Source organism: Myotis yumanensis, unplaced genomic scaffold (genome assembly GCF_028538775.1).
Source record: "Myotis yumanensis isolate MYYU_CA2020_CCGP unplaced genomic scaffold, mMyoYum1.0.hap1 SCAF_1, whole genome shotgun sequence".
NCBI lineage: Eukaryota > Metazoa > Chordata > Mammalia > Chiroptera > Vespertilionidae > Myotis > Myotis yumanensis.
In genome coordinates this window covers 143,740,681-143,763,235 of record NW_027223752.1, presented here as the reverse complement: position 1 = coordinate 143,763,235, position 22,555 = coordinate 143,740,681, and the positions used below count along the sequence as shown (strand labels likewise).

Sequence of the window (22,555 nt, the reverse complement as noted above, 5' to 3'; positions counted from 1 at the left end):
CCAAAGATTGACTCTCACCAAATCAGCTTCTATCCTGTGCCCACACCTGACCCAGTAATTGTGTCCAAGGTCAGGGGACTGTAATGTGCTGATGACCTCAGATGGTTCTCCTGGTCACACACTGTATAGTTAACTTCCAAAGTAGTTTAACAATGTTTTAAGTATAAAATATTCTAAGTTGTTATGTGTTTTAAAAAATTTACATTCATCTTTGACCATATTCCCGTTCTTTAAATAAATTAAAGGAACCATTGAAAGCATTCTAGTGGATTTACAAATATATGTGGAGAGTAGGAAAATCAACCAACCCAAAGTGTATGGATTGAGAAGGGTTATAGGTAATTCCTGGAAAGAAAATTATGGAACTTTTTGCCAGAAGGAGGAATGGATGCTAGACAGGCAAAAACAACAGTTGTTCACCATCATCTTTGGCTCATATTATCATTGCATATTTCTACATTAATATTTTTCTACAAATTCATTCATTATGGTGACATATCCAGCGTACATTTACAAATACAATCCTTTGTCATAATATTTGGAAAAAATTGTCTTGAACCCTCAGTGGCAGAGTCTAGGCAGATGCAGTTGAATGGAAAGATGGTGACTAGAGCAGCAATAAATCAGGTCTTAGTGCATAGGTATAGAAGTGAAAGACGGAAGATGCTGTCAGTTATTGAATACCCCTCAGAGTGATCCTTCAGGAGGAATCATTATCCCATTTTGCATATTAGTGAGCCAGAAATGTTAAGAAACATTCCAGTGTCACACAGCTGTCAGGGCCTCAAAGTCAGTCTTTTTACAGCATCCACTCACTTAAACCTGCCTCCCTGTCCTCCAGACCCCAGGACAGTTGTCAGTGAAGATTCTCACTGCCTTATTACAGTAAAAGTCTTCAGAACTTTATATACTTTTCTTCAGTGAGAATAGTGATGAGAGTTCTAAGAGGTTCAGAGACTTTAGTTCTAGGTGATCATTCATAGCACTAAGCTGTGGTGTTTTCTTTTTCTTTTCTTTATCAATATGTTAAGCCATTTTTTTTTTGGTATCATTGAATACAAGCATGATTGTCCCCTGAGTGTCTGAATGTTGTAAATATTGCTGTTTTTCAGAAAGAATACAAGAAAGACCTGGAGTCAGAAATTAAAGGGAAAGGAATGCAAGTTGGCATTGATACCCTTGAAATACAACATGCCAAAAAAGCTTCAGAGATAGCTTCAGAGGTGAGTAGAGTAAGTGATGCAGACCTACAGAATCATATTTCAGAGCTTAACAAATCATATTAGCAACTTGATTAGTACCTGGAATTTTGCAAAGCTGTGACTAGTTTAACAGTTTGGAATGGAAACCATTTCAAATCATCATGCTTATTTGAAAACTTACAGTTTCTGCTTGGCTCATTTCCTTTAAATATATCAAAGAAAATTTTGGGAAAGGCATTTTAATATAACAAGCACACACAAATGCATGTACACACATCTTACCTTATCCTATAATGCAACAAATTTCCTGTTAATCTAGGGCCTAGATTCTATGCTATGATAAATGTTTTCATATTCCTTTTTCTTTAAGGATGGATCATGTGCTACTGGACATTTCTGTTTCCAACTTTCTTTCTTTTTTTCTTTTAAATTTTGTTTTATTGCTTAAAATATTACAAAGAGTAGTACATATATCTCCTTTTTTTTTTTGTTTCCAACTTTCTGAGCAGAATTTGAAAATCACATATGAAGACTCTAGCATGTCACTGATAGCCATTTCTGTGTAATTTGGTTGCATGTCCTCAAAATATCCTCTGTTGACCTCATCACCATTCCTGTAATTTCTACAGAGTCAGCATTTGGGGTTGGGATATTATATGTCCTCAATGACCATGTTCTTTTGTCTAATACCATTTCCTCTTCATGTAATACATGTAATGACAGGATGTTAATTTAGGAGTTTTGGCTTAGATGCGATGATATGATACATATCAGGTAACAAAGTTGTAGGAGTCAGATTATTATGTCTATTTTTCAAAGGATATGCTCCAGAATTGGTTCCATACCTCTTGAACTTCCCCCCCAAACTTTCAAGAATATAAAAGGGTTGGTGGATTGGAGAATAGTTGGGAAGAGATGATTTTGTGAGAAATATATGTAAAGAGAAAGTTGCGGGTACAGGTTAAGGGGCACTACTTATCTCCAAGCTGATAATGAAGATGCTTCAGTGGAGCTGCTCTGAGAGATATAACATGGCACTTGCAGTGAGAAGAGCTGGCTCAGGATTGACTCCCACTCTGGATATCTGGAGGGTGGAGGTAGCTGATTCATTGCCAGGGGAGTGACTGCTAGGGGGGATGGGATGGCCATAATTGGTTTAGATAAAAACATGGGGTTGGCATAGAATTCTTGACCAATATTGGTTCCATTTAGAAATGGCAAAGGGGAAATACATGCTGAACAAGTCTTACAAACCTCCTTTCACCCTGACCCTAATTCTTGTCTCTTCTTGAGAGATAGTCATTGTTATAAACTTGTTGTAGAGCCTTCCAGATTTATATTTATATATATACTAGAAGCCTAGTGCATGAAATTTGTGCACAGGTAGGGTCCCTAGGCCTGGCTGGTGATCAGGGCCTATCGGGGCCTTCTGGTTGCCAGCCGGGGCCTTCCTTCATTCCACACTGTCCCCTGGTGGTCAGTGTATGTCACAGCGAGCTATCAAACTCCCAGTCTCCTAAGGGGATATTTTGCATATTAAGTATATTTATGGAACATACATTTGTACACAGACTAAAAACTTAACATATACTAGTACTTTGTTCGGTGCTTGCTTTTCTCACTTAATATTATAGACCCTTTTCCATGTCACTTCATATAATTCTTTCTCATTCTTATTAAAAAACTGGAAGCCCGGTGCACAAAATTTGTGCACTCAGGGGTGTCCCTCAGCCTGGCCTGAACCCTCTCGCAGTCCAGGAGCCCTCTGGGGATGTCTCACTGATGGCTTAGGCCTGCTCGGGGAAAGTGGGCCTAAGCTGGCAGTTGGACATCCATAGTGCTGCCACAGAGACGGGAGAGGCTCCCGCCACCGCCACTGCGCTCACCAGCCATGAGTCCGGCTCAGAGCTTCTGGCTGAGCAGTGCTTCCCCTGTGGGAGCCCACTGACCACCATGGGGCAGCTCCTGCATTGAGTGTCTGCCCTCTGGTGGTCAGTGCATGTCATAGTGAGCAGTTGAGTGGCCTTAGCATGTCATTAGCATATTATGCTTTGATTGGTTGAAAGGCCGACCAGACGACCGGACACTTAGCATATTAGGCTTTTATTATATAGGATTAAGTGTTCTATAACATGAATGTAAAGATGTAACAATTTACCTTTTGGTGTTTCATAAGGTATTACCACATGTAGATGACATATACAACCTATATAATAAAAGAGAAACATGTAAATTGACCATCCCTTCGCTACACTCACTAGCCAATCAGGGCGAATATGCAAATTAACCCAACAAAGATGGTGAGTTAATTTGCATACACAGGCGCCAGGTGGAGAGCAGAAGCGGAAGAGCCAGCAGCTTGGGAGGACGTGGCTCCCTTGGTCGCTCCCTTGGGTGGATGTGGCTCCCTCAGTTGCTGGGCGGAGAGCAGAGCAGGAGAGCAGGAGGCTTGAGGGGCCGTGGCTCTCTTGGTCGCTCCCAGCTTGGGGAGTACCAGGAATTCTGGGAATAGTAGTTCTGATGGCAGCCCCAGGACTGGAAGTGGAAGCCCAGAGCGCAGTGAGCACCAGGAATCCTGGGAATTGTAGTGCTGGTAACAGACGGATCTCCTAGACACTAGAGTAAAATGAGCCTGGAGCAAGTTACTGTTGCAGTGGGGGATGGAGAGGAAAGCAAAGATGAGAGACATAAGTAAAATCAGAGTGTCTAGGAAAAATTAAAGGGAAGATATCCTAAAACTTCCAGGAAATCTCCACCAATGAAGCAAAGAAAAAAAAAATGCCTCTATTATTCTGTGAGCAACAAACCAAACTGGGTTGGGGGTCTCAGATAATTCGTTCATATGATTGCAAAGACAGACAGAAACTCCCGATTGGAGAGGGCTCCCCTGAGGGCTCCCAGATTGGAGAGGGTGCAGGTCGGGCTGAGGGACCCCCCCAACCCCCCCAATCCCCCCACCCCCATGCACGAATCTTTGTGCACCAGGCCCCCAGTGTATTATAACAGAGACTTGACATTACACACCCAAACCAGAATCCTTAATTTTTTCTCAGATCTTTTTCCTTCTTAGCAAAGGGTGTCAATGAAATCCCAGAAGTCACTTTGATTCAGTTGTCAGCAAGTTTTATTGACTCCACCCCCATAATGGTTTCCTAAAACCATCTCCTCATCCAAGCTACCATCTCTACTACTTAGATTATTGTAATAGATTCCTAACCAGAATTTGCCCCCTTAGTATCAATTCTCTGCCTATTGGCCAGAACAATCCTTAAAGAATTAAATTGTTATTTCCCCCAGTCATGTTCAGCATAGATGTCATGCTCCTTCCTCCTGCCCACCCTCATACTGCACCCTTCGTCCATGTTCATCATGCTACAGCCTCACAGGCTTCCAGCTTGTGTCTCCATAGGTTTTAGGGTCTCTATACAGCTCTCTTGTCTTCCTGAAAGTCCTTCCCCTGGTCTTTTGCATGGTTGGTTCTTCTTGTACTTTTTCTTCTTATTTATTTATTGGATTAATAGTACTTTCTTATGGCGATCTTCCTAGATTTCTGAATAACTAACTATCCAGGTACTATCAAATAACTACTTATAAGTTTCTGAAGTTTTTATTTTGAGGAAGGGGTGACATCCAATATTAGTTCGAGGTACTGGATTGGAGTATGCTGCAGGGGAAAATCAAGGCTGAAGAAGAGTTTTCAATATTATCCTCGTGAGACTGAGTTGAAGCCAAAAAAAAAAAAAAGCATCCTTTTACTGGAGAAAAGAATGTGGAAAGAACAAACTTTTTAATCTAAAGAACAGGCTTCTATGACGCATTACTTTTATGAAAGCTTGGAATTTCAGGTCTTTTCTTAGTAGGTAATAGATTAGTTTATTCATTGATATGTTGATTTATATTTCTCTATGTACCTTGGGATTATATAATAAGAAAAAAGGTACAAATTTAGTTATTAAGACCGTAGGGGAAAAACAGGCATAGGGAGTCAGCTGTATTATGGTTACATGTAGCCCAAATCAATTTTGGGGATGTAGTTATCTTTGCAATTCAAAAGTCTCATTTGCACATAATCATAGCCATGTCCCATTTTGCCCAAATTGACAGGTTATCAAATCCTTCTCAACGAGAGTTTGGGACATTGCCATAGTACAACATTTATTTTTTTAAAGTAAAGTCAGTGTGGTATATTGTTACATGAATGATTGGTCCCCAATAGCCAAACCTTCTAGTACCTAAGGTCATGATTTTTTTAATCCTGTGATTTTCTTTAGCGAATGGGACATTAGCAAAGATGATTCAGGTAGAGGCTCTGAAAGGGAATGTGCACTGGGGCTTATTTCATGTTGTTTTTTTCTAGGGTATTTTAGTATGCATCAATAAATAGCTGATGGCCCTAGCCAATTTGGCTCAGTGGATAGAGCATCGGCCTGTGGACTAAAGGGTCCCAGGTTCAATTCTGGTCAAGGGCATGTACCTTGGTTGCGGGCATATCCCCATTAGGGGGTATGCAGAAGGCAGCTGGTCAGTGTTTCTAACTCTCTATTCCTCTCCTTTCCTCTCTGTAAAAAATCCATAAAATATATATTTTTAAAAATAAATAGCTGATGTAACTGGTGTCCTACATAGTCTATTTATGGGCTTTAAAATACTTTAGATTTGAAGGTTCATACTGGAAAATTAAATGACATGCCTTCTACATGGGACCTTGGTGGCCATCTATGACTAGAGCCTTAGTTCCTTCACATATTGTTCTTCAAATGAAGTATCTTGTTTTGGGGCCTTCAGAGGCTTGCTAAAAATTTAGAGCTCCTTACAGACATAGTAATACTAGTATTTCAGTGTTATTCTTTCAAAAGTTAAACATTATTACTTGAACTCTTATTCAGAAAATTGAAATTGAGACTCTGTGTAACAATAGGCAAATTTATGACTGGAAGAAAGGAAAAATATAATATTTCTCTGAGATTGAGATTTTTATTTACAACTTCTCTAAATTTAGCACTACATCATAAATAAGCAAGACAGCATTTACTTTAAATTAGAGAATCTATAAATCTAGAGTATGTGAACACAATGTGAAATAACTGTTTTTGGAAGAAGCATAATTTAGATACTGTCATTAACTTCTTCCTCTTAATAAAATTTTTCTTTGAAGAGTAGCATGCATCCAGAAAAGAATACAATTATAAGAGTACAGCTTGCTGAATTTTATAATAATTAGTTTTAAAGTGTGACAAGAGTCTTTTAAAGACATTTGTGTATGTAGTTTTGATATTTTGTAAGTAACATATAATCCAACTCAAAATAGCTCAGGAAAGCAGAACATTTACTGTTCTTGTACCAAACAGCAGAGGAATTCTTAGACATAGCTTGATGTAGGACGCAAACTGTGTAATTCAGGTTTGGTTTCTATCTTTTAGTTCTTAGGCAGGCTTTCTTCTGCTGCTTGCAAAGAGGCATCTAGCAGCTCCTGGGGCCACTTCCTTCATGGACAGAAGGAAAGAGAGTCTTTTGATAGCTCGCGAGGAGCAAGAATGCACCTATCCCTCAACCAATCATGAAGAGCCAGGGATAGGTATAATGATCGATTTAAGTCCAACAGAGCCCATGCATCTGGGCAGTCTCCCCCGAGCTGAGTGGCTTAGAATGGGGAAGCAGTGGTAAGTCAGGGAGCTAAAGCAGGGAAAGGGGGGAGTTAGATTTCAGGGAAGCAACAAGCAATTATTCATTACAGAGCAAAAAGTGACAATTTTACAAACCCATCTTACTGATATTCATTAACTGAGCAATATATTAATCTATAGTTCATCAATTTTCTCATATAGAAATAGAAAGTTTCCCCTGGATTAACTATGTTTTCTTTCTTAATTCAGGTGAGTAGGAAAAAGCCTTCTGATTATGTGACTAAGACATTCCAAGTTATGTTTCTACCACAAGTTAAAAATTCTAAACTTCTATAGAAATAAAAGACATAAAGTTCCAGTATATCTCCAGAAGACATGATTCTGATGGTGAAATGACATCAAAATTTTCAAATTATTTTGGAGTTCTAATTGCATGTTTTATTTTTTACAGAAAGACTATAAAAGAGATCTGGAGACTGAAATTAAAGGGAAGGGCATGCAGGTGAGCACAGACACACTTGATATCCAGAGAGCCAAGAAAGCATCCGGAATGGCCAGCCAGGTAAGAAATGAATGACATACAAAGTTTAAAAAAACATATTGAATTGTTTATAGAACGAGTACAAATGGTATTTCCACGTGTGTGGCTTTGAGATTTGAACACATAAATATCTACATTGCTCTGGAAGGTTAAGCAAAGCACTGAAGATTCCTTTCTACTCTTCTAGATAGAATATAAGAAAGACCTGGAAACAGAAATCAAAGGGAAAGGAATGCAAGTGAGCATGGACGTTCTGGATATGCTGCGAGCCAAGAGGGCATCGGAAATCTATAGCCAGGTTGGTGTAGTTAAGCTGCTCAGAACAATGTATTCTAATAGCCAGTCACCATGTGTTTTGTGCATTTCTATGATTGATACCTTTTTAAGGGCACTGAATTCAAAGTCAGTGCACTCCGTTGTAAAGTAACCATTGGCCAGACTTAATTAACTTCACTAATGAAAGGGACAACTGCTGCAGATCCAATTCCACAGACATTATTCACTGTCAGTGCTCCCCTGCTGGAGCCCCTGTTTTGCATTCAAGGACATTTTGACCTTTAAAAAACACACCAGAAAACTGTATTGCATGCTTGGATTTAATGTTCACTCTACAGAAACAAGACTACAAATGAATGGTCTTTTTCCCCATTTCATAATGAATATTATCTTTAAAATAGCTCCAACTAAAACTAAAAGTGAGTAAAACTGCACAAAGTATAAGGTGAAAGTGAATCTGTATATATATATATATATATATATGCAACAGTTACAACGACCAGTCGCTATGATGCACACTGAGCAGGCAGGCAGGTGAGTGGTTAGGGGTGAGCAGGCAGGCAGGTGAGCAGTTAGGAGTGAGCAGGCAGGCAGGCGAGTGGTTAGGGGTGAGCAGGCAGGCAGGTGAGCAGTTAGGAGTGAGCAGGCAGGCAGGCGAGTGGTTAGGGGCTAGAGGTCCTGGATTGTGAGAGGGTGCAGGCCAAGCTGAGGAACTTTCCCTCCCTCCCACCCCCCACAAATTTTGTGCACCAGGCCTCTAATAGTGAATAAAAATTAAGAACTAAGTTTTGTTTTTGGTTTTGTTTTTTGGTAAGATGCCAAATTTATCCTCAGGAAAACTTGATATGGGTGGAATAATGACCACAAAAGAAAATATTTAATGGAAGAATTAAAATCTGATTTGAGTAAAAATTTTCATTAGTGAAATATTTTTTTGCTGTAAAATTTACATGGAAAAGAATGAATCTCAGTGGAAAATAAATAGTAAAGGGGATGAACTAAATTTGTTTAATGGGGTTTATGCTGAAAATAACGTTTAACCAAATTTTTTAAAATTCTGGTTAAAATATAAGCAAGGAGTCTAAACATCTGCTGGCTAAAAAATGTGAGAATCAAGATGGCAGAGTTAGCTGTCAAAGGAGTTGTCTGCTTCTCAGCCCTATCAGATGACAGCAGTTGGGATGGTCCTGATGTGCATGTCCATCTGTCCTCAGTGTCTCATTATGGCATGTGAACTTGGAGAAGTGCTCTAACTAAATCAGCTAAACTAATATCCTAGATCAGTGGTTCTCAACCTTCCTAATGCTGCGACCCTTTAATATAGTTCCTCATGTTGTGGTGACCCCTAATTTCATTGTTACAAATTGAACATAATTAAAGCATAGTGATTAATCACAAAAACAATATGTAATTATATATGTGTTTTCCGATGGTCTTAGGCGACCCCTGTGAAAGGGTCGTTCGACCCCCAAAGGGGTCGCGACCCACAGGTTGAGAACCACTGTCCTAGATAAATATGTAAAATAGACAAATGGCCATTTGAGTCAGTGGAGAGAAGTTGCTGTCTCAGGAATACCAAGCTCATTCATTCATTCAGCAAATACTTCCTGAGCACCTGTTTACATGCAAAATTAGATATGGTTTTGCTCTTTGGGAGGTACAGGTTAATTTAATAACCATGCAAGGTGAGTGTGACAAACCATGATATATGCTATGAGAAGGTAAAGGAATCAAGAGTAAAGGCTTTAAGAGGAGATTATGCCTCAGCTGTCAGAATTTCTGTTTTAACTTACCAGTGTTGATTTTTAAAAATTATTTTGGACACAATGGAATTCTAGAGGATGTAATGATGCTATGGTGCATTTCAACATGAACAAAATTACCTTTCCTAACAAGCAATAGTGTGCCATAATGGTTAACATTACTGATTTTGGAATTAGAGTGCCCAGTTTTAAATCCTAGTTCTGACACTTCTTACTTAGTGACTCAGTTTCCCCATCTGTAAGAGGGAATAATAAAATAATTTTTATTTTAAGGCACTGTTACCTTAATCAAATATATCTTTTTTAAATCCTTACCCGAGGATATGTTTTTATTGACTTTTAGAGAGAAAGGAAGGGGACAGGGAGATAGATAGATAGATACATACATACATACATACATTGATATGTGAGAGAAGCATTGACAATCAACAGGTTGTCTCCCATATATGCCCTGACCAGGGATTGGACCCAAAACCTAGGTATGTGCCTTGACTGGGAATTGAATCCATAATCTTTTGGTGTACAGGACGACACACCAGTCAACTGAGCCACCCAGCCAGGGCTCAAATGTATCTTTACTTGAAGTAGGAAGAAGAACATAAACCCAGAAGCACAAAAACAAGAAGGTATAGAGAGCTGGGTTACTTGCAGGAACTATGGGGTAACTGTGAACAGGGTGGGACTGCGCCTAAAAGAGTAGGTTCTAAACAAAGAGTGGCTTAGAGGTCACGCCCTCCTGAGGCCTGGATGGGCAGGGGTGGGACCACTGCCTGAGCAGAGGTGAGGCTGCTCCCTGACTGCTGGCTTACTCGGTTAGCATACCCCTTATGTTTGCTGTTGCATCAACAACTGCTTTGAATCATATGCTATAACTTGCAGCCATGTGGTAAAGTCGAATTTGAAGTAGTATCACTATCATTTTCTCTGTCTCTGTCTCATATGTGCACACACACAAAGTTTCAGGTTGATATTAACTGTTTGTATTTCTAGAAAAAGTATAAAGATGAAGCAGAGAAGATGCTTTCTAACTATTCTCCTGTGGCAGATACTCCTGAAATCCAGAGAATTAAGACAACTCAACAAAACATTAGTTCAGTGAGTAGCCATTATTTCTTTTTAGTCGCCTCCTTGAAATTGTATTTTGTACGGAGGACCTTCCCTCATTGTCTCATTTATTTTTCTGCATTACTTGAATTTTCTATCTGTATTATCTTTATTTATTTATTATGATTGTTTTAGAATTACAAATCCAAATTTTCTTCTTTAGTACAAGCTATAGTTATTTTTAACTGAATTTATTAATTTTCACTCAGAAAAAGAGGTCTTAATCTTCTATACATACCTTTCTCTTGAAGATGAAAATAGTCAGATGAAGAGATTTCCTTCCCAGACTTACTAGTTTGTAACCAGTTCTTAAACTTTCATATATTTATTTTGAGCAATAGGAATTGTATCAGCGCCATTAAGAAATTGGGGCCCTAGCTGGTGTGGCTTGGTGAATAGAGCGTTGGCCTGCAGACTAAAGGGTCCCAGGTGTGATTCCGTTCAAGGGCACATGCTTGGGTTGTGGGCTCGACCCCCAGTGGGGGGCCTTCAGGAGGCAGCCGATCAATGATTCTCTCTCACCACTGATGTTTCTATCTCTCTCTTCCTCTCCCTTCCTTTCTGAAATCAGTGAAAAAATATATTTAAAAAAGAAAAAAAAGAAATTGGGTCTATGTTTAATGGATATATGAACTTGAATTATACGCTATAACTTGCAGCCATGTGATAAAAACTGACCATATAGCCAGTATTTTTCTTTGTTTATTTTGTTAATCCTCACCTAAGGATTTTTTTTTCCATTGATTTTTACAGAGAGTGGAATGGAAGGGGAGAGATAGAGAGAAACGTCGATGTGAGACAGACACGTTGATTGGTTGCCTCCCGCATTGGTTGCAACCAGGGCCAGGGATCAAGCTGTAACCAGTATGTGCCCTTTGACCAGAATCAAACCTGGGACCCTTCAGTCTATGGGCTGATGCTCTATCTACTGAGCCATACAGCCAGTATTTTAATGTAGAATTTAGCTCATTTAGTAGCTAAGCAAATGTCTCATCAAAATATAAATTCTATTAAGTCTGATAACTTCTGAAATATTTTTCTACTTGCTAAAAAATTGACAAGTGCTAATGGGCAAGTGCCTCTCAGTCTTCATAGTCAGGCTGTGCTAAGCAATGGAGTCCTGTTGGAAGGCAGGGTTTGAGAAAAAAGCTATTTTGGCTCTCAAGTCCTGTGATTTCATGGTATTCTAGATTTCTAGCTTTTGGAGAACATCTCTCATGCCACTCTCCCAACCCTGACATGTGGGTTATCACACTTCAAAAGAGGGATTCATTCTGTCCTCATGGCTTATAATTCTTCTATTTTTATTATTTTTGGTAGAGCACTTTTTTTTCTTGCTTTATGTTGGAAAGGTGTAGATATTGGTGGGGGTGGAAAGACATGGGGAGTATAATGAATAAATGGAAGATGAGGAAAATACTTAATTATGTTGATTTTGATGATAGAGTTAATATTTTCTTTAAAGAGAACGAGGGCATTTTTGTGTTTGGAGATTAACACCTGCTTAAAATTTCATGCTGTTTTTAAATTAGTGAACTTTTATAATGTGCACTTTGATTTTTCTCAAATACCCGTGTGGCATTTATATTTGAAGAAGGAAACTCTAGTTCTCTAGCATATTCTTAGAGCAAATAATTTGTAGCTATATAAGATACCAAGCATGCCTTAGAACATGCATAAGGGGTTTACTTGTAGGATTATGGCCTATGAAACCAAAGTTGGGCATTTATTCTCATAATGGATTATTTAATTGATTAATGTGCCAATGGTACTCATAAATAGAAGCTGTAATCACATTACTCTAAGACTTGAGAAATTGTCTTTTATAAAAATCAAGTCTAGGGTTTGAATGCTAATACGCGTATAGTTATTATTTCATTCTCTTATAATAAAGGTATTTTATAAGAAAGAAGTAGGAGCTGGCACAGCAGTAAAAGATTCTCCAGAGATTGAACGAGTGAAGAAAAATCAGCAGAATATTAGTTCAGTAAGTTCTCTATGGCATTAATTACCCTTTCCAAAAGCAAATGTAAGTTAGATAAATGTTTTTCATTCTTTACTAAACTAGTTGCCTTTTTCTTTTATTCTTTACTTTGCTGACATGCTATTTCATCAAATATCAAATATCTAACTTTCAGAAGGAAAATTGTAGTCTTGTTCCCCTTGAACCTAAAGCAGTGTTTCATCTTGCTGTATCATAGAGCACAAGAGATCGATCACTTTAATAGTATAGTCATGACATCTAGGACTAGATTTTATCTTTTTAAACAGAATTTTCACTGTATTAAAATTTTTAGAGAAAGGATACATTTCAGTACCTCTCTGCAACTTGGAAGAAAGGAATTTTGCCCTGGAGAATGATTAAAGGCCTTAGAACATTTATTTGGTGTCTTAAGAGAAGGTTTCAAAGGCCCCATTGGCCTCTACCTCTTCCAGCTTCTAGCAAAGGAAAACGTACACTTTAACTATCATTTGTAAATTAACTTCCCTTCCATTTCCTTTTGAGCTAGACGGGATGGTTGGGGAGGTGCTTAATGTTATGGGTATAATAACAAAATTGCTTGACATTGACAATGGATAATTGCTATCCGTACATCAATGGGCATCCTTCCATGTAAGTTTAGTTTGTTGACGAGGAAGTCTAAAGGGTTCTTTTCTTGAATCCCCATTTTGGCCTTCTCTTTACCTTTGCCCTTGGAGGCCAAATCCAAGTGAAAATTCCTTGATTCTATTCATGTGTCAGGAACTCCAATAGTTACATGGCATTCATTTTAGAATATAAGTGTGTGCTGGCATTTGGGGAGAAGGAGCAGGAAAGGCAACTAATGCTGTAGTAAAATGTACTTCAAAATGAATTTATAAGAAATCTACAGAATGCTGGTATAATAAAATCTCTGTAGCATGAATGAAGGTATCTCCTGCAGAAAGTACAAGGAGAAGGGCCTAATGCTGAGGGTATATACTTGTGCTGTGCTCCACATGGAGGGAGCCTGTGTCAGGCACCCAGGTCTGTTAGGAAATTAGTTTGGCAGAAAAGTATAAAATGTTTGTTTCCTTCACTTCCAAATGATAATATTTGAAATGTACACATCAGTGTACTGGAATATAATGTTATAAATGTTCTGTAGCGTGCAGTTCTATTGCCTACAGTGAAATGACTGTGCCATTTTGATTAGAGTCCCATGGAAAACAAAAATGTTCATCTTTAATCATGTTTAACTTCTCACCCGAGGAAAATCACACCAAGCAGTACAGTATATCATTTGTTCTCCCAGCGTCCCACTGCCTCTGCCAGCACAATAAATGCATAGTTCTGCGTCTCTGTGAGGTTGGGCCATAAACTCCTGCTTAGTATTCAAATGGAAAGTTGCCCTTTCAAGATTAGCTAGATCTGTCAAACCAAGATATGATTCTCTAACATTTAAAGATCTCGACATTTTCCACCTCTAGAGTACAAGCCTTTTAGCTATTAGCTTTCTCTAAGAACCATTTCTGAAGCTTATTTAGTGGTAGCCTGTTTCAGCGTACTCTCAATTTAACTCTTTTGGATCCAGACTAATATTGGCATTATTACTCACATTAAATCCATAGACATTGCAATAGATGATATCTGAGGTATTTAGGTACCACTTTTTTTGACACCCCACATGGATTTTAGCTTTAAACACCTTAAATGCTACCAAGTGATTTCTAAAATGTGTTTTTATTGTAAATTTAAGTCTTTGCTAAGTTTCAGTGTGTGCCTCTTTAGCCTATGTTTTCACATCTAAATATATAGTTGTGTCCTTTTTTGGAATCCAATCTTCCATGAATTTTAGACATTAAAATAACACCTGATATGATGGCATTTATAAGTTAAAGAGCTGTTTCTTGTCCCGTGCATAAATGTGTTCTGGTATTACCATTTGTTGGGTTGATGTTCCTCTAAATAGATTTGAAAGAGGAGCTTGTCAGTGAATTGTATGCCAGGATATAGGCTGGCTTTCCATGACATGATTGTGAAGGTAGAAAACAGTTGCTGACTTTCTGCTACTGGTTTTTCTATAGTGATCAGGAAACAGTGGCCTCTGTTTTTAGAACAAATACCTCTACCTCCCCCTTTCTCTTCTTTTATCATGGCCACATTTATTTTTTCCTTATTCTGGATTATTTGAATGCTCTCAGTCAACTGAGCAGTGTTCCCAAGATTCAGTAGTTAACTTAATTTGACTTTTGCCTTTAAATATGTGGTAAATTTAACATAGTAATAAATAGAAACTGCGTTTTGTATAGACAATAATAAATTATTATATTACTTCAAGTATTTTCCAAGGTTTTTTTGTATATCTGCCTAATGACAAAACTTATTATCATAAACAACATTTTCTTGCTTTAATTAAAAAACTCCTACAATGATGGATAGGTGAATAGATATGGACTTATTTGTACTGTATATAAAGGAATCCTGAAAGTATCAGATAAAATAAAAATTTGTATTCCCATTGAAGGAAAATTAATGTTGGAATTAGAAAATTTCAATTATGCAGTAGTTACAAATGAAGAATTTTAAACTTTTTTAAAGCATTGTGTTGAATAACACTCACATTTTTAAAAATAAATTATGCAGGTGAAATACAAAGAAGGGATAAAGCATGCAACAGCCATTTCTGATCCTTCAGAGCTAAAGAGAGTTAAAAAAAACAGAAGAACATCGGCAATGTGGGATCACATTTCCCTAAGTATTGTTTGTTGTTTTACTGGCTAGCACCATACATGACACTTACAAAGGTGGAGGCCCATTATGGTGAATACCATTCAGGAGAGCCAGTTCTTGAAAGGCGGGGATAGGGTCTCACACACCTTCATGGCCTCCATGACACCTACCTAGCCCATGCTTCATGTGCATTTGCCTATTTACAAAACACCAACATGTTATTGAGTTCCTACTATATTTTTATTTTGGGGAGAATTCAAAGATGAGTAAGGCACACCCTAAAGTTAAGGCTGTGAATATTCTCAAGGTCTCTAGGAGAAACAGGCATAAAAAAGTAATGATGATTCATTAAGTGTTATAACAATAACCAATATTTATTGGGTGTTTACTCTGCTTTTTGAGTACTTTACATGCAATATCTCATTTAATAATAAGTAATAATTCCTCTTGCAAAATGATGTAGGGAAATGCAGAGAAGGAAGGCTGTGTTAGTGAGAGAGAGTAAAACTCTTGGAGAAAAAGTGACATTTGAGTTAGAGCTGGAAGAATTAATCAAGGTTTGGGGTGGGTTTGCTGGGGAACGGCCTTGCTGGCAGAACAAACTGATTCTGTTCATAATCCAAGGCTTGTTCAAGCTGGAGGAGGCTTAGCGTGATGGGTACTTGGGGTGAAGTGTGGCACAAGATGACGGTGGGGTCCTTAAGGGGGGCAGTTGAGAGACCCACAGTGTCCCTTAAATGTGGTTCACACATAGATAGAGTTAAGTGACTTGCTGATTATTAGGCCGTGACTTAGTGATTAAGTAATCTTAATGTGTTCATCATAGAAACATAACACTCCCTTAAAAATAGCTTTATTTGAAAAGAATAGTTAGTAAACGAACTGAAAAAAATAATATAAATCACAGCACAGATGGCATCTGGCATGACACATAGGTAAGTGGTGTGCAAATGGTGGAAATTTAGGTAACACTGGAATAGCAGGGACGAATGTGGACCCTGGACTGTTGGTTCAATCCCATCTGCAGGCCTCACTTGTTCTGTAACCTTCATAAGCCACCCGGCTCTCCAAGCCTCCGTTTCCTCATCTATAACACAGGGACTAAAGTATTAAGTGAGATATTGCCTGTAAAGCACTTGGCATGTTTGCAAATGGATGAATGCAAAATATGAACAATCTCCACATCACCCTTATGTCCCCAAACCTACATCCACCAGAAATCAGCTTCACTAGTCTCTCCACATCAGTAATGCTGTTCTTTAGATTTTCCCCTCTGAGCTCTACCCAGAGCAGTCTCCGTGTATCTTGCCGCCCATAGAGATTACACTGGGCCTTGCCTCACTTTGACTCACACGGTTATCCCAGACACGGAGTCTGCCTAACCTCTCAACGTGCACGCCGTGGCACAGAGAAGGTCACACATTGGAGAAGGGCCGGTCCCTTTGTCACTTATTTTCCAAACTTATCAAATGTCTCTTCACTTGCACATTCACTGCTGAGGGTGGAAACCCAAGTCCATTTTATCTGCAGGCCCTGTAGGCCTGGTAATTTCTTAGGAAAAAAAAATCCCTTATGCTAAATTTAAACTCTAAAAGATCGCAACCACGTCCTTGCGGAGTTCCTTATAGGATTTTAACTGTGAGTTTTACTTTTGCCGGTCAAAAATTCAGTTGATGGACATACCATTTTTCCCCTCGGTGTTGGATGCTCACTTATTTTCTGGGGTGCGTGGAATTGCTGGGGAAGCTGACCGCAACTGATGGGTCTGATGCCCCGGCTAAGCAAAGGCACCTCTGTGCTGCAGGCCAGGAAAACGTTCCTACTGCTCTTCCAGAGGGCAAGCCTTCCAAGGTTGGATGTTTTCAGAGAAGAAAACTGTGAGGTTCCTGGTTTCTTTATATCGTGACCGTTCACCCCTAAGGTACAAGCATAGAGCTGATATAATCCCCCTTTCTTTTGAAATATAAAATGGTAACTTGATCAGTGTTGCTTTACTGCTATGAAGAAATAAATTCACAGAAGGAATCATTTGCTATCACTGATAAGGTCAAATACATGATGCAATTGGAAGAGTAACAACCAAAGGTGGGATTTGAAACATTTGGACAAGAAAAAGCGTAGTCTGGGTTCAATATGATGAAGTCTCTCAGCAAGGCATATTTCACTTAGGATCCCGATGAAGAGTCTAACTAATGAATGCTCTATAGCATGCGCATCTCCTCTGATCCTACTGGTGGAGGGGCAGCGTTTCCTTCCCCGCAGCCTCACGCTGTCTTGCCCTGTGTTCCCAGCTCCAGTACAAAGAGCAGAGCTACAGGGCAACCCCAGTCAGCATGACACCAGAGATAGAGAGAGTGAGGCGGAACCAGGAGCAGCTGAGCACGGCAAGTTGTCTCTGTTTTCTCTTATTGTATCACACATTACACATTCTTATTCATCACAGCTCTCTCTGAAAACCTTTGAACCCTCTGCATCGTGATGGTCCTTTTCACAGGCACACATGGGAGGGCATGAACTGGAGCCCTCCCACGGGAGTGTAGGAAATTTGGGGTTGTTTTACTATAATTTAGACATTTTTGTTTATTTAAAAAATCTTCAATAAGCACACCAATGTGCCAGACATTATCCTGGCCACTGGTACGTAGAGATGGATAAGACCCAGTTCCTGTCCTCATGGACCTCGTGATTCAGTTGGTAGATCTCTAAAACTACATCCAGGCAAGGACCTGGGGAGTTGGGGGTCTGCTGTCAATGGAGAGAAAAATGATCGACTGGAATAGGTCAAAAGAAGACCTGGGGTCCTAAGACATACTGTCATTGCAGGAAACCTTATAAATAAAGTGGAAACATGATTTGACCAGTCAGTAATCTATTGCTAATAAAGCAATGATAATGAACACTTACGAGGTACCTCTAATATGGACCCTGTGCTACAGGCCTATGTGACCCCATGAAGTGGTACAGTTTATTTCTCTGGTTTGCAGGAGTGGGAAATTGAGTCTGGGAGGTCAGAGAACATGCCGGGACCCACAATTTATAAGGGCAGGGCTGAGATTTTAAACCAGGCTTCCTGGGATTTAGAAATCCTTTGAAAGGTGCTACCCTCAATAGTTATTTTTCCTGTTTCTTGACCCTCTTAATGGAACTTTTACCAATATAAACAATAGCCTTCTTCTTCCAAATAGATAATTTTAAAAGACTTTACAATCTGAGTTAGTTCTCCCAGGTGGAGGACAAAATCAGGGTGAACACTGCTTTGTCCTTATAAGCGCCTTGGAGGATGGCGGGAATGAGAGATCTTTAGCTTCTTCCCATTTCTTTATCCTAATTTATTCATTTATCCAGTAGATACTTAGTAAGCCTCTGATACATGCTCAGTATTATGCTAGCCATCAGCTGTAAGAAAACAAAATCATCTTGGCTTCAAACTCACAGATATTTCAGAATAATAAAAATAATAAAAGGAACGAGGAGGAGAGAGGGAGGAAGAGGTGGTGTTAGAGAAGGCGGAGAAGGGGAGGAGGTGGGATGGAGAGAAGAAGGGAAGCATGGAGCTCCTCTGGGTGTTGCCCAGGCCCCTGTCAGCCAGGGCTGAACCCCCACAGGATGAGACCTGTGTGGGGACCAACAATCAAAGCTACGCCTGTGAGAGAGGACACTGCTGTGGACAGTCTCAGCGCTGCACCTACTACTGTGAACTCTGGTGTTGTGTTCCGGCTGGTGTGGACCATCACCATCCTGAGCTGCTGCTGTGCTGGTCACCACTGCCGGCCAAGCACCCAGGCACCGCCTACTGGCCCAGCAGTGGGAACATGAAGTCAACCTGATCGCCTACCAAGAAGCCCACAGTTAGCGCTGCCATTTTGTTTCATGCCTTCCATCTCCAGCAGCAGCAGCTGCCCGTACAGTGTGGCTCTGTGGGCGGCAGTCCCCAGGCGCCAATCCCACCAGAGACTCCCAGGGGGCACAGAGCAGCCCTTTGGGCCCAGCAGAAGCAGCACGTGACCCCCCAGCATCATTGCTGACCCTGAGCCCTCCAACACAGACACGCCAGCCAACCCACAGCCACCAAAGCCCCTGGAACGGAGCCCAGTGGCTCTGTCTCTGCCCTGGGAACTGGCCCCTGGGGCCTTGCTGGACATGGATTCCGAATGTAAGGAGGAGCTGCTGAAAGATGATACCTGCGAGCAGGACGGCCCCCTTCCCAACAGCAAGGACAAGACGCCTGGCAGACATCGCCACTTCATGGGTGACTTGGGCATTGAGGTGTGTGTGTGCAACAAGGCCCACCACAGTGATGACCTCAAAGAACTGAACACTCATGGCCGATGCTCTGGATGGAGCCCTGGACTTCTACCACCGCTGCCACGTGTGGCCCCTGGGGACGAGGAGGGAGGGCTCGGCCAGCCTTCCAAGGAGCAGGCCTGAGATCCTGGGCACCCTCCCCTGCCAAGGCCACCCTCATGCCTGCTCCTGAATACCACCAATGAGCAGGACTCCCCAGACTCCCAGCGCAGCAGCTCCCCCAGCGAGAGCAGGCTCTGTCTGTACCGGAGAACTTGGCAAAGCAACCAGGGCAGGGGAGAAGCGAGAGAGAAGCATAGGTGACTTGCAGAGAAAGTGGTATAGCTACTCGGTGTTTTTTTTTCCCCTTTTACCTTTTTTGGCCCCTCCACTCGCATTTTCCTACATCTTCTGATGCCCGTCCCCTCACAGAAGCACAGTGTTGTGGAGGGCTGAGAAGTTGGTTCTGTGACTCATTCCTCATTCCCCACCATCATTTCCATTTTCCCCTTTTCAAGTCAGACAGACCTCACTAGCTGCTTAGGTCAGAGAGATGTGTGTTTCCGAAGCCCCCAAGGAAGGGGGCTTGAGACTGTGCCTGAGGTGATGCTTAGTGAAGGAGGGGATGTTGGCTCTGGTGTTAGGGTAAGAGACCTTTGCTGTGTCTCAGACCAGAGAGGTGGCAGGTCTCAGCCCTGGATGAAGAAGGAAGCCCGCAGAGACTGAGAGGTTGTCACCCCCTGCCAGTGTCTGCAGAGCTGGACTTGGGCTAGCCCTGTGGGAGGGTGAGGGCTGACGGGCAGTTGTGTGGCAGGTGGGGAGGGGCTAGTTGCATTTCCAAATTCCAGGTGACAACATCGATGCATCGCTGTGCATCCCTGAGGGGCCCTGGGGCCCTGCCCAGGAGGCTCTGGCTGGCTGCAGGCTGGTTCAAGTGCACAAGATTATACTGCCTTCTCTGGTTTTTCTGAAAGAAAAAGTGAGCTAAAACAATAACTGTACCAGTAGGCAGGCAATAATTGTGTTTGGAAAGGAAAGTCTGCGGTTCTTGCCCAAGTTGGCCTTCAAAGAGCCTGGCTGCAGTTGAGGAGGAGATGTTTTGTGTATGGGCTGGGCTGGGTGGACTCTCTCTTTGGAGCTTCTGTGGGTGCACAGGAGGGAGCCGCGGCAGTGGAAAGAGTATAGCCTTCTGCATCTCTGCCCCTTGGTCTGTACCAACAGGTGACTGGGCCTCTCCTTCATCCCAAGGACAGTCTGCCGGCCTTCATGTCGCTGTTCTATCTGAACAAATGTAGAGGCAACCCCATAGCCTGGCTCACACTCAGGAATTTTTTTTTTTTCCTGAATAAATCTCTCTCTCTCTCTCTCTCTCTCCCTCTCTCTCTCTCTCCCTCCTCCCTCTCTCTCTATCTCTCTTTCTCTCTCCCTACCTCCCTCTTCTTTTCTCTTTCTCTCTCCCTCCCTCTTTCTTTTTCTCCTCCCTCTTTCCCTCCCTTCCTCCCTTCCTGCTTTCCTTCCTTCTTTCCTTTCTTTCCTTTCTTTCTTTCAAACTGACCCCTTTGGGGAAAAATGCCTTGGTTATCTGTGATTTTCATGCTCCCCCTCCCTGTGAGTGGGGTAACTAATCGCTGTGGCCTATGTAAAGAGTCTGAGTGGCCTGGGGGGGTGGGGGTGAAGGTGACCTCCAGAAGGACCACATGATCCTGGTTACTGTAGTTTGGCTTCAGATAACCAGCTGAGCTTTGATAGGGATAATCTGAATGAGGAAAGCAAGCAGCCGAAACTAACATTCCCTGCCCAGCCCTGTTCCTATGAAGAGGTTGGTTCTCCCTCCACTCTTGACCGATGATATTCAGACAAGGCATTGACATTATATTAAAAAGGAAGAAATATATATGTATACAAAAATAGATAAATCTAAGGCTGTGAGGTGAATGAGTGTGTTCAGAGTCCACAAAACCAAAATCCACGTTGAACAAAGTGCAGTCCATACACAGTGACTTTTTGGATAATCTGTGTGTGTCTGTTTGTTGTATGAGAGACCCCAGCCCTGTTTCCCTGTGAATAGACTTTGAATGGCAGCCATCCTGCTCCCATTAAGCTCACGTTTGGAGCAAACATGCCTCTCAAGGTCATTCAGTTTACACACGTCCTGGTTATGAACAGGGTCTGACTGTGTTCTCGGGTGTGTTCAGCAGCATTGTAGACAGTGGTCCCCAGTGTTTGCCAGAGACACTGTCCTGGGAGGAGAGGTACTCTGCCCATCATGCAATCTGCACGTTGCTCCGTGGATACTCAGAGGCCTGTGTTCTGTTTCCTGTAAATGGAAACGTGCTCTGAACCTGTTTGCCTCCTTGGGCTGCTCCTGGCCCCCGGTATCAGCCTGCTGGGGGTGTCCACCGCCACTCAGGGCAGCGGGTGAAAGTGGAACTTCAGACAGAAGCTTAACTGGATCTTTAGGGATAAGCTTGGACTAGCTGTGGCCCAGACATCAGCCCTGCCCCGAACTGATGGGAAGTCCAGTGCATGCCAGCAGCCGGAGAGTGGCAAGGGTGGGTGGGAGTGTATCAGCGCCCACAGATGGCTTTCTTCCCACCGTTAAAAAATCCCAAACAACGCACTGAAGTGTCTCCAAGGAGACCAGATTTTACTAAAATGAAGGAGGCTTCAGTTAACCAATCAAGTGGATGAACTCGGGCCCTCTCAAGGTTCCTTCCCCAGTTAGAGGGGAACTGGTATGAATGTTAGGGTTTAAGGCAGCGTCCCACCCTAAAGACAGGAGAAGGGGATAAAGGAACCAGGGAGCTGGGCTTGATTCAGCACTCACCATCTGGCACCGCTACAGGAGGCTACCCTGCGTGCAGAGAGAGGGGAATGGGGAGTTGAAGGACTAGTTAGGGGCCAGGGAGGTTTGGTGGAGTCTAGTACCCATCTGTCACCATACATAGTTACTACAACATTATTGATTATGTTCCCTGTGCCGTGACTATTTTTATAACTGACGGTTTGTACTTCTTAATTCCCTTTGCCTTTTCACTGGTCCCCATTCCCTCCTCTTTGGTTTTTAA

The 22,555-nt window shown here is 41.4% G+C and overlaps 1 protein-coding gene and 1 pseudogene across 7 annotated transcripts in view; both read left to right on the top strand.

Annotated features, from left to right (window-relative positions):
* NEBL (nebulette) overlaps window positions 1-22,555 on the top strand; it is a 370,452-nt gene that overhangs the window by 314,979 nt on the left and 32,918 nt on the right. For 4 of the 7 annotated variants that reach the window (XM_070432591.1, XM_070432608.1, XM_070432617.1 and 1 more), the window contains 6 exons: window positions 1,113-1,223; window positions 7,278-7,388; window positions 7,555-7,665; window positions 10,397-10,501; window positions 12,405-12,497; window positions 17,495-17,587. The exons of 2 other annotated variants lie outside the window; for them this stretch is intronic. In XM_070432591.1, coding sequence (XP_070288692.1) covers window positions 1,113-1,223; window positions 7,278-7,388; window positions 7,555-7,665; window positions 10,397-10,501; window positions 12,405-12,497; window positions 17,495-17,587 — 624 coding nt within the window. The remainder of the gene's footprint in view (window positions 1-1,112; window positions 1,224-7,277; window positions 7,389-7,554; window positions 7,666-10,396; window positions 10,502-12,404; window positions 12,498-17,494; window positions 17,588-22,555) is intronic. One more of the 7 variants, XM_070432600.1, reaches the window with a different exon arrangement.
* Window positions 18,726-19,811, top strand: LOC138998888 (WW domain binding protein 1-like pseudogene; annotated as a pseudogene).